General features: G+C 36.2%; 1 protein-coding gene across 1 annotated transcript in view; it reads left to right on the top strand.

Moving 5' to 3' along the window:
* MALRD1 (MAM and LDL receptor class A domain containing 1) overlaps window positions 1-12,998 on the top strand; it is a 725,579-nt gene that overhangs the window by 295,627 nt on the left and 416,954 nt on the right. The window contains exons 24-25 of the mRNA XM_011963908.1: window positions 7,615-7,862; window positions 11,886-12,177. Of these exons, the coding sequence (XP_011819298.1) occupies window positions 7,615-7,862; window positions 11,886-12,177 (540 nt within the window). The remainder of the gene's footprint in view (window positions 1-7,614; window positions 7,863-11,885; window positions 12,178-12,998) is intronic.

The following is a 12,998-nucleotide window of genomic DNA, read 5'->3' as shown; positions in this document are numbered from 1 at the left end:
CCTCCCTCCCTCCCTCCCTTCCTCCCTTCCTTCCTTCCTCTCTTCCTTCCTCTCTTCCTTCCTTCCTCCCTTCCTCCCTTCCTCCCTCCTTTCTTTTTCTTGAGATAGGAACTCACTCTGTTGCCCAAGCTAGAGTACACTGGCAAGATCTTGGCTCACTGCAACCTCCGCCTCCTGGGTTGCAATGATTCTGGTGCCTCAGCCTCCTGAGTAGCTGAGACAACAGGTGCGTGCCACCATACCTGACTAATTTTTGTATTTTTAGTAGAGATGGAGTTTCAACATGTTGCCTAGGCTGGTCTCAAACTCCTGGCATCAAGCGATCCACCCACCTCGGCTTCCCAAAATGCTGGGATTACAGGGAAGAGCCACCATGCCCAGCAGGTTTTAAGTCTTTCTTAGTTTAAGCTCATTGAAACAGGGATTCAACATTTAGACTTTTGTATAGTTTTTATTGTACTCAATTACAATTAATCATACATTTTCCATCTCCATCCTAGCACTTACCCCATTCTATTAAAATGCGAGAGAACTCCCTTAGGACATGCTTATTGATGAACCAGCCCCAACATCTGTTACATTGTTAAATTAATTGATCAAATGCAACACCAACCATTAAAGGAATCATTTCTGTAACTTTCGTGACCTGGCTGACAATGGAGGTGGAAGGAAGTCACCTAATTCCTGCTTCAGCATTTTCATAAGGGAGAGTACATTGACTCATACCAAAGGCCTTTTCAACTATCAGGTTCCCCTGTTGTAATAATGGTTTTCCCAATATGAATCCACGTTTCCGTATTTTCCCAGTATGGATTTTGAGTATGCTCTCTAAATGAAACAACAAAGCCTGGATGATGGCACATCTGTTTATAGCATGGTTTACTGAAGCCCACTGTTCAAATTTACAGCTCAGAAAAAAAAAAAATTCCTGTCAAAATATTACCACTTATTGACAATACACCTGATCTCCCAAGAGCTCTAATGGAGATGTAAAGGGAGTTTGATGGTGCTTTCATGCCTACTAACACAATATTCATTTTGTCCATGAATTAAGGAGTAATTTTGACTTTCAGGTTTTACTATTTAAGAAATACATTTTATAAGGCAACAACTGCCATAGGGGGTGATTCCTTTGATGGATCTGGACAAAGTAAATCAAAAACCTTGTGGAAAGGATTCACCATTCTAGATGCCATTAAGAACATTTGTGATTCATGGCAGAAGGTCAAAATGCTAACATTAACAGGAGTATGGAAGAAGTTGATTTTAACCTTCATGGATGACTTTGAGGGCTTCAAGATTTCAGTGCAGGAAGTAACACAGATGTGGTGGAAACAGCAAAAGAACTAGAATTAGAAGTGGAGCCTGAAGATATGTCTAAACAAACAAAACAAACGGCTTTACCTGCTACAGAGAATCTTTAGTGAAGAGTCAACCAATGTAGCAAACTTATTTCAAGCAAACTTGTTTTCTTATTTTAAGAAATTGCTACAGTAGCCAACTTAGCAGCCACCTTCAGCAACCACCATCTTGACCATTTGGCAACCATCAACATTGAGGCAATACCCTCCATCAGCAAAAGCATTGTGATTCACTAAATGTTCAGATGATAGCAATTTTTAGGGATAAATTATTTTTAACTAAGGCATTTACACTTTTTAGACATAATGTTACTTTTAGTACACTGTAGTATAGTGTAAGCATAACTTTTATATGCACTTAGAAACCTAAAATTTCATGTGATTTGCTTTACTGTGGCATTCACTTTTTTGCAATGGCCCAGAATTGACAGAGCAATACATTAAAGATGTGCCTGTGTATCCACATACACATGAATTTAGATAGAATGGAGAAAATATAAACATTTGTGAACTTGGTTAAAGGGTAGATGAAAGATATTTTTATTATTATTGCAACTTTTGTGCAAGTTTGAAACTATTTCAGAGTAAAAGTTTGCAAAAATATTGTTAAGAAAATGAGAAATGCTAACTTGAAAAAAAAATTCAAATGATAAGTCCAAGACTGTTATTTTTAAAAGTAGAGGTAGTAGATAAACTTTTACTAATTTTTAATTTAAAAAAGGAAGAAAAATACAAATAAGTGTAGTTTTGCTAAAGGAGACATAAAAAGGATATAGAGACCAATAACTCTGTGCTAATTTGCAAATGTCAATGAAATAGTTAATTTTCTAGGGGAAAAATAACCAAAATTAACTAATAAAGCAAAAAACCTGAAAAGACCATTAACTGTCAAATAAGTTATCAACAAATGTCCTCCAGTTCTTTCTCCTGGGGTAGATACTGCGGAGTTCTACCAAATTTTAATGAATTAATAATGCCCAAAGAAACTATTTCAACCATATGAAAAGGTAGAATTTATTTTATTAAACTAATATATCACTGATAATGAAGCTTCCAAAAATCAGACAAGTGATATTCAAACACCCTGTGAATATACATGCAGAAAAGCTTAAAATGCTAGCAAACTAAATTCATCATAATACATGTAGTGTATATATAGTAATATATCATGCAATTTTAGATAAAGATCTTATAACATTTTAAGTGTATTTTGATGTCATAATATGTCAATGTACCCACATTACTGAAGAAAATAATAGCAAGCTGATAGGTGCTGAAAATTCTTATTTAAATTAAGCAGCCATTTCTTATGCTATGCAGAGCATATATATGATTATTTTTAACACATTAAAGGTGTTCTATCAAATTAATGTAGGAAACAGTGAAAATACTTACATTAAAATCAAGAGCATGTCAAAATATATACTATTAGTATTACTATTTAATATTATCTTTGTGGTCCTGGTCAATATTTAAGACATGAAATGAAACAAAGGATAGCCAAATTATAAATATTTTTGAATGATATGATTACATAGCACAAAAGCCCAAGAGATTTACCTTTGAAAAAGTAAACATTTAAGTAACTAGGTTGTATAATGTCCACTGAAAATTTAGTTACACCTGGTAACCTGGAATTTTAAACTCATGGTCACCTGGAATCTCAAAATGCGACCTTATTTGGAAATAGGGCTTTTGCAGATATCATCTAGTTAAAATACAGTCCTGCTGGATAAAGATGGGTCCTAATTCAATGACTGGTGTCCTTATAAGAAGAGGGAAAATTGGACACAGAGAGATGATGTGAAAACAGATAGGGAGAATGACAGGTGATTGATGTGATACATCTATGAGCCAAGGAACACTAAGATGGCCCATAGCTACCAGCAACTATGAACAGACAAGGAAAGGTTCTCCTCTGTAGCCATAAGAGAGCATGATGCTGCCAACACCTTCATTTCAGACTTCCAGCCTGAAAACGGAGCAGACAAAAAATTTCTGTTGATTTAAGCCACCCAGTTTGTGATATTTTCATATGCAGCCCTAGGAAACTAATACCTAGCTTCTCTAATTATGCCTTTTGCTTGTTTGTCTTAATATCAGGATTTGAAAATCTTGTTCCTTATGATAAGCATATTATTCTACAATATGTTGATAGCTCTGCCAAAGAAAAAAAGGTTCCTTAGTCAAATACATTGGGAATATCCTCTATTGCATAAATAGTCTGCATATTGTGGGAATTCTCAGAGCCTTTAATATACTAGCATCTTTTAAAATCTTTCAAAGACAAATTTTATAGAATTGATCCCATTCATTTGAATGCAGAATCTTCTTCCTTTGGATGACAAATTGACACCTGTAGGACATTCATATTCAGAAGAACAGTTAAAGAAGTGATGAACTACATCATGCCACAATACCTCAAGAATAATCACACTAAACTGAATGACTGCTGTCTTCATGTTGCTACCGGCTCACAGAGGCAGGAGTCTCTTAGAGAAGTTTTTCTACAGATACATGTACTTTCTTATCCCATGTATTTGTAAATTTGTTCTATTTTAACTCTCACTTCTAACTGCTACATTCCACATTATCAAAGGGATTAGTACTAAAGGAGCTATGTGTTGTGTCCTCCTTCAGCTCATAGCTCTGCTACTTATAGTGGAATACAAAGCAAAGTTTAATTCTGAACTTCAACTTTCTCATCAACCAAAATAAGAATAATAACTATTATATAGAGACAAAGCGAGGATTAAATGAAATGACAGATATAAAGAGAATGTTTCAGGACCTGGAACACATTATATTTCATACCCAGTACCCCTCTTTTCCTATTTTCCTAAATGTGCTTTATTTATAGAATATGCTCAGTAATTTTATGTTGAATGAATACATGAATATAATGGTAAGATTTTAATTTTTTGAGTTTGATGGTAGGACCTTAAGAAGAATTATGTTATGTTCCTTCAAAATATGCCTTTTCAAATGAGACATATTTTATACCTATAGTGATATTGATCAATGGACAAATTATAGGATTTAGAAAGGTAGAAATTGGTTTGATTGATGACACAGCTGTATACAAAGGTGATCATTGTCTTCCTGATGGCACAGCTGTCTGATATAGGCATTAACTGCACCAGAAATGCCAGGAATTGGCATCAGTTCTCAAGGCTATGTTATATTTTTTACCTGGTACCTATGGGAAATAATAGGATATGAAATTATAAGTTGTTCCCCCTCATCACAGTGATGTGAAATGCAAACAACTTTTTTTGCTTATTTCATTTTCCCCACTGGTATATTAGAAATAAACTTTCCAAGAAAACATAACTTCAACATGAGGGAAAAGATCAAAAGAAAAATATTATTTATATCATAAAGATCCATGTAACAGTGTTTACATGAATAAAAATATCAAATCTGTTTTTCACCAGCACACATTATTTTCTTATATGAATGGCCTCTCCAGATGCTGCTCTATATGCTAACGTGTTTCTCAGAGGCTGCTAAATTTTCCAACACAAGGCAACTGAATTATTTACTTCATTTTATAGTCCTTAACCAAGACAGCGGTTCATATTCTTAAACTAGATGCTGAGTTGGAGTTCATTATTATTTTCCTGACATCTACTTCCCGGTCCTTTGAAAGGATACTTAAAACTTTAGTATTCTACACTACAATAGGTTATAAGTATTACAGTCTATTCTAGGAAAAAAATAAATTACAAAGTATATTTCAAATGCCATTTGAAAACTGAATTAGCAATTAGATTTTAAAAAGGCATTCTGTTGATTTGATGACATAAATTATAACAGAGAATTTATCTCTATCCTTGAAGACATTACAAATGTCTTGACTGGTAAATTAGAAAAACAAATTATCGGTCTTGATGTTTTCTTAAAGTAATGTCTTTAGTTCTTTCAAAAGCTAAAAATGCTTATTTTAAGCCCTTTTTCTTTATTGTATAAGTTTCTTGCTCAGAGGTGTAATAAAGTTAGCTTATATTTTGTTTTAGTATTTTCTTATGTATCCCCAAATGACATAGAAACAATGGTAAAACTCATATGTTTTCTTTTTTAATTTTTAATTCTTAAAATTTAATTTAACTATTTGTAGAGACAGAGTCTCACTTTGTTGGCCAGGATGATCTTGAACTGGCCTCATGTGATCCTCCCACCTTGGCCTCCTAAAATGTGATTACAGGGGTGAACCACTCCACCCAGCCTCATGTGTTTTCATATTCTCCACCTCATAAACTACAAAGAGTTTAGGGTTTGTTTTGCACATTGAGACAATATTATCTGACTTGGGATAACTGTAAGAATGTATCCATACAGAAACAAACAAACAAAAACCTCACTGTTTTGATGCCACGTGCAACAGAACTTGGACATTCTTAAAGAGTCATGTGTAATAAAATAGAGTGGATGATTTGTCCAGGAATTACCATAGCTTCTGTGGGGTTATCTGCCTTTCTTTGGCTTGTGCATTGGAGAGCAAGTCCCTGAATGTTTTGATGACAGAGTCATTCTTACCCTCATTTGCCTTAAAAATTTTGAGCAATTGTTTAAATGAGGTTTAGTTAAGAGAGAAACATTTATCTGAAGATATATCAACATGCTACCATAGGTTCTTTTCAAGTATTTTTAATATTTGGACACTTATCTCACTTATGATTTTACAGATTTTTATTGCAGTTGTAATCTTCAAAAAGAACTTCATAAAGAATTATTGTCATTAAAGAATTCTAAACAGTACATTTTGTTACTTATGGTCAAATTACTCACTGGTTTTTGTTTTTGTTTTGTTTTGCTTTTTTTTTTTTTTTTTTGAGACGGAGTCTTGCTCTGTCGCCCCGGCTGGAGTGCAGTGGCCAGATCTCAGCTCACTGCAAGCTCCGCCTCCCGGGTTTACGCCATTCTCCTGCCTCAGCCTCCGGAGTAGCTGAGACTACAGGCGCCCGCCATCTCGCCCGGCTAGCTTTTTTGTATTTTTAGTAGAGACGGGGTTTCACCGTGTTAGCCAGGATGGTCTCGATCTCCTGACCTCGTGATCCGCCCGTCTCGGCCTCCCAAAGTGCTGGGATTACAGGCGTGAGCCACCGCGCCCGGCCTTGTTTTGCTTTTTTGAGATGGAGTCTTGCTCTGTCAGCCAGGCTGGAGTGCAGTGGCATGATCTCGGCTCACTGCAACCTCTACCTCCCAGGTTCAAGTGATCCTTCTGCCTCAGCCTCCTGAGCAGCTGGGACCACAAGTGCACGCCACCACGCCCAGCTAATTTTGTATGTTTAGTAGAGATGGGATTTCACCATGTTGGCCAGGCTGGTCTCGAACTCCTGACCTCAGGTGATCTACCTGCCTCAGCCTCAACGTGCTAGGATTACAGGTGTGGGCCACCATGCCCAGCCTCCCTCATTGGTTTTATGCAGAATCATGAATATTGACTTAAAAATGAAAAGTATCAAAAGTCCTAAATATATAAATGTATAAGGTATGACACCTTCATACCTCAATGCTCAGTTTTATAACATCTTCACTACCATTTTCAGCTTTATAATTTACTTGCAGCATGATAAAAAGATGCCTGTATAATTACTACTATCTTGGAAATGGGAAAATAAAGCAACTTAAGCAATGACAGTAGTAAAATACTTCAAAAAACACCTGGGAGATAGTTTGGTATTTGATGCAATAGTTTGGTATTTGATGCAACTTAACATATTTAATTTCTGCAACTTATTACAATAAGCTCATTCAAATTATCACACCTTTTTACGTCACTTTTCTGTTTCACAGTTTTCTCTAAAATAAAGAACTGTTCTAAACCAAAATAACTACTATGATTAATGATAACTTTTTCTCGGGGCAGCATTACCCAAGCTAAAATGTATTGCAGAATAATAAACTTCATAAATTTCTTACCAAGACCTGAGAAGAATAGATGAGAAGACAGAATAAATAAATTACATTGACCAAGTGGATACTTAGAGAAGGAAATATGTGTAATACTAAAATAGTTTATCAACTTTGAAACTGGGACCAGATTTGTAGAGAAATGAACTTACAGAAGCCAGGGAAGTAGCTGTGTGTATAGCAAACCAAATTAGTCTCTTTATATATTGCTATCAGGATAGCATTATAAGGTTTCAAATATTACATCATACAGCAAGATCACTGCAGTTTTGAATTGCATGTTTTAAAGTCAGTACATTTCCATTTTCCGTAACATATATTTGGAAATACTTTCCAGGTACCTCCAGTGGGCGCTGTGATTTCGAATTTGATCTTTGTTCCTGGGAGCAGGAGAAAGACGAGGACTTTGACTGGAATCTGAAAGCTAGCAGCATCCCTGCAGCAGGCACAGAGCCAGCGGCAGATCACACTTTGGGAAATTCATCTGGTCATTATATCTTTATAAAGAGTTTGTTCCCTCAGCAGCCCATGAGAACTGCCAGAATTTCAAGTCCAGTTATAAGTAAGAGAAGCAAAAACTGCAAGGTATGGGGAAAATCAAACCAACCAACCAAACAAACACAGAATTATTGTGAGAAACTGTTGATAAATTGACATACAGAAAATAGAGTGGCTGGGACCAGAAAAAAGATGAGTTTGAATTTATTCAACTTTGGATATGTGAGGGAGGGAAAAAACGAAGTTCAGAATGAAAGGGAAGGATTGCTATAACTGTTGGAACAATTTCTCCTATGGATAAATTCCGTGGATATTGAAGTTTGGGAAACCATTGGAAAATTCCATGGTTGTTATTCACAGCCATGTATAATACAGAAGAAGTAAGATACCAGTTGCTTTCTGTTAAGAAGTTTAGTGCTTATTAAAACTATGGAAATTTTACAAACAGAAACAGAATTAAACAACAGTCAGTATATAATTAAATATCTACAAGAATGAATACTAGAGATAGTGAGAACTACAAAAATTGTTGAGTAAGTCTTCATGAAAAACAAAACAGAAAGGACCCTGAACTTACTCCTAAAACAAGTAGAATAATTTCTATAGGCAGGAAGAAAACATGACTTGGTTATTAGCCTGTGGAAATTTCACAAAAACATCTGTGGACAATTAAAAGTATAAATAAGGTTATATGGCTCTTTGGGAAAAGCAGCAGCCTCATACGATAACTACGTATTTACAGGGTTTTCCATTTTTCTTTGTTTATTGTTTGCTTGTTTATATTCCATAAAAGACTTGAGTCAGCTAGGCTAAGAACTGAATTTAGCTTTACTTATAGTACAAATTAAGTGTTTAGAGATCACAAGTGCTCGGGGATCTCTTGCTTACAAGAGATGGATACAGAAATAAATATATTTACAATAAGAAATGCAGTCTCTAATTTCTGAGCACATGTATTTTGACTAGAGTGTTCCCCAATGTTTGAACTCTGTAAAGCAAACGAATTACACCCAGAAACTTTCTTCCCTTCGCTTCCTCTTCCCCTTCCCTTCCACAGAGTCTCACTCTGTCACGCAGGCTGGAGGGCAGTGGCATGACCTCAGCTCACTGCAACATCCGTCTCCCAGGTTCAAGTGGTTCTCCTGCCTCAGTCGGCTGAGGAGTTGGGATTACAGGCTTGTACCATCATCCCAGCTAATTTTTGTATTTTTAGTAGAGACAGGGTTTTCACCATGTTGCTGGTCTCGAACTCCTAACCTCAGGTGATCTGCCCACCTCGACTTCCCAAAGTATTGGGATTATAGGCGTGAGCCACTCTGCCTGGTCCAACTTACACTTCTCCGTGCCTGTGTCCACAACTGACAGAGCCCTAACCGTGGGAGAGAGACATATCAAACAGCCTTCAACACCTTAGCACTGCCATAGTATGAATACATGTTAAACTTTTACTTCGTCTTAAAAGTTTTTCTGTCTCATCCTGAGTTGATTTTATAGTTTAACTCTCATAGAGCAATTTCATCTATCACGTAGACAGTGAAGATTTTCTGCAAGCGAAGTGACATGATCAGATGAGAGTTTTAGTGATAGAACTTGGTCAGCAGTCTAGAATGAAAGTAAATCATACAAAACTATTTTGGCAAAAATTGAGTTTTTAACAAGTATAGTTTTTATCTGTTTTTGCTATCTTCCAGATTACTTGGTACTTTCTCAGGAATAAAACCCAAGCATACCAGATTTTCTGTATGTTGGCTATACATCTATAAATTTAGGTACATCTATATACATCTATACATTTATAAATTATAATTTATACATCTATAGATATTTTGAAAATCACAAATTAGTTTTAGTCTTATAAACCTAACTAAATATTAAATACAAAATATGAAAATTACAGGTTGACATGTAAGCTTTTCTATTGAGACACTTCTGAAAATGTCTGGTGAATATTTTTTCATACTGTAGTAACTAAGATTTCATCCATTGCTATATTCCCCTGGTCCCAGAACTAGTGTCCCCAATGTTTTAAACATCTGTGTGAGAATAATGAAGTATGCCTGGAAGAAATGTCAAAAAATTAATGATGAATGGTTCATTTTATGAATATTTATGATATAGATTGAATAAGAATATGTAAGGAAAGATTGTGCTGGGAAATATTGGGTCTCCCATATTAAAAATGTATTCATCAGGTAAGCAGATTGATCTCCCAGATTTTTATGAGAATCACCTCTGCCCCTTCACCTTGTGGAATACCTTTCAAGCAGAGATAATCAGTTTTTTTTTCTTTGTGGGAGTTAGTGTGTAGAAAGGATGCATATAGAGGGTGATGAGAGAAGAGATCAGACCTTAATGGTTTTTTTTTTTTTTCTTTTTGAGATGGAGCCTCACTTTATTGCCTGGACTGGAGTGCAGTGGTGTGATCTCTGCTCACTGCAACCTCTGCCTCCCAGGTTCAGGCAATTCTCCTGCCTCAGCCTCCTGAGTAGCTGGGACTGCAGGCACAGTCCACCAAGCCTAGCTATTTGTTGTTGTTGTTGTTGTTGTTGTTATTATTGTTGTTGTATTTTTAGTAGAGACAGGGTTTCACCAAATTGGCCAGGCTGGTCTTGAACCCCTGACCTCAGGTGATCCACCTGCCTTGGCCTCCCAAAGTGCAGGGATTACAGGTGTGAGCCACCGGGCCTACCAATGCTTAGAAGATTTTTATTCACTCTCAGTACCCTGTGTTAGGCTTTGTTGTCACCAGGTGTTCCCCCTGGAAATAGGGGTATTGGTGCATCTGTTTGCATGTTAACCTGATGGCATCATTCAGCAAATGACCTGAAGAAGATACAGACGTATTTACTGAGACATAAAACATAGGCCTCATATTTGTTGCACAAATAAGACAAACACAAAAGGAGAAGACCCTCTATAGCCACAAGGGGTCCTTGCAGAAGTGTGCCGGACAGGTGGCTCTGGTATGCTGTCTGAGAGGTTGGCCCCTGGCCACTTTGTTTCTCACTCAAATGAATCATGGTACCCAAGTTTCACCAGTACCAGGACAATCCATAATGATCATAGAGCTCATGTGGGGAAAGTTAGTCCATAGAACAAGTATTTTGGGGTCATAGTATAATATTTAAAGATTTCATCAGTTGGGAGATGGGTAGAGTCACTTTATGGCTCACCCATTCTTGGTTGATCCTTTCTGGATTAATACACTGCATATGTGATTTAATGGTGCTCATTTTTCTTCTTGTAGAGTGTGATATATGTGACTGCTAGTGTTTCAAACATGTCTTTTTCCTGTGTGCAGGGCACTTTTGTCACGGTTTTCCCTCATTCACACAAATGACAAGACAAAAGCTTTAAAGGCTTTGAATTCCTACTGCTCCTAACCTGTCCTGTTCTATTCCCAGAATTTTTCCTGACTTTTCTCACTGTGTAACAATCACTCAAAATCTAGCAAGTTTCATCTTTGCAACATTGAAATATTAATCCCTGAAAATACTTTCTATTAATTTTTACTCAGAGAAGAGCTCCCCAGGCTGCTCTGCAAAAGTCCATTGGTAGCATTTCAAGTAAAATTTGGATAATTACTATTCTGGGGTTTTGCTGTATTTAAATGAAGCCCAGAGAATCTTACAGAACTGAGAAAGTGTTTCAAGTACAAAAATGGCAGTGGAATAAGGAAAAGAAGAAAAGAAAATAAGTTTCAGGAGATTAAAAATAATCTTCTTTTGTTCCTGTTATTTCTTAATCATGAAAAGTCTTTTTATATAATGCATTGCAGTTTAATGATCTTGTATTCCTTTGACAATGGGCTCTAAGAGTTTATGAAGGAATCTTGCTTTTAGAAGTCACAGAAAGAATGTAAACTCAGCCCTTTTATTCCTACTAAATTTATATTTGATTCTTCCTCTGCTGTCTCCCATACATTGCAACATATGATTCAAGGCTGGTCTGACTTCACTCAGTGTTAAAGTGTAGACAGAGCAAGAGAATAAATAGGTGTAATTTTCCTCCAGAAATGTGTTAATAAAGAAGAGGTCAATGGGATAGAATTGAAAATAATATATTAATTATACTAATCGTATCATGTGTATATTCCCTTCTTGATTACAGATTATTTTTCATTATCACATGTATGGAAATGGCATTGGGGCACTCACCTTAATGCAGGTGTCAGTCACAAACCAAACGAAGGTTCTACTGAACCTCACTGTAGAGCAAGGCAATTTCTGGCGGAGGGAAGAACTGTCACTGTTTGGTGATGAAGACTTCCAAGTCAAATTTGAAGGTAGAGTTGGGAAAGGTCAGCGTGGCGACATTGCACTTGATGACATCGTGCTTACAGAAAATTGTCTATCACTCCGTGAATCCATGCAAGAAGAACTGGCAGTGCCTCTTCCAACAGGTACATTCTAATCTGTGTGTGTTTGGTATTTTTGCATGGTGAAGGGTGAAAAGGAAGAAAGAAGATGCAAAAGACATAGCGTAAACACCTAGTAATTTATCACTTTCATAAAGAAAATGTAAGATCTTTTTAAACTTAAAAAAATATTTCTCAAGCCTTTACTCATAAAAATGTCTTCCACATTTTCTCCAAGCTTCGGTCTGTTTATCAGTTTCTGCCTTCTCTGTTTAGTCAGCTTCCTCTTAGATCAATAAAATAAGAGAAGACTCCTTTGTTTGCAGTCTGCTTCAGAATTTAATCCTAAGCAAACATCGATTCGCTTCCAATAAAACATAAGTAAATTGAGGACAGGGTTGTTCAATTTTAATTAGACATTTTTGTGGTTATGATATTTGCCACCTTCTTCATGGACCCATGAGCAAGCCAATTTGATATTGAAACAGAGTAGATAATTGAATGTGTCCATATGTCCTTTTAACCTAAAATAACTTTTGATAATTTGTTGAAAGAATTTTACTCAAATGTTGAGTTGGCAGATATTCAATGTAATTCCTACAGAGACAATGCTATAAGCAGTATTTAGCAAGCACCATTAACCCATATAATATTAAACGTTTGAGATGAAAATAAATGCAATATATATTATTAACATGACAAAGGAGTAAATTTTGTTAGCCAATGATATAATAGATATTACTTTTTTTCTTTTTTTGAGACAGAGTCTAGCTCAGTCACACAGACTGGAGTGCAGTGGTATAATCTCAGCTCACTGCAACCTCTTCCTCCTGGGCTCAATTGATCCTCCCACCTCAGCCTCCTGA

The sequence above is a fragment of the Colobus angolensis genome, unplaced genomic scaffold, assembly GCF_000951035.1.
Source record: "Colobus angolensis palliatus isolate OR3802 unplaced genomic scaffold, Cang.pa_1.0 Scaffold63, whole genome shotgun sequence".
Classification (NCBI taxonomy): Eukaryota; Metazoa; Chordata; class Mammalia; order Primates; family Cercopithecidae; genus Colobus; species Colobus angolensis.
Note: the sequence above shows the minus strand (reverse complement) of the source record. Positions and strands in the feature narration are given on the sequence as shown.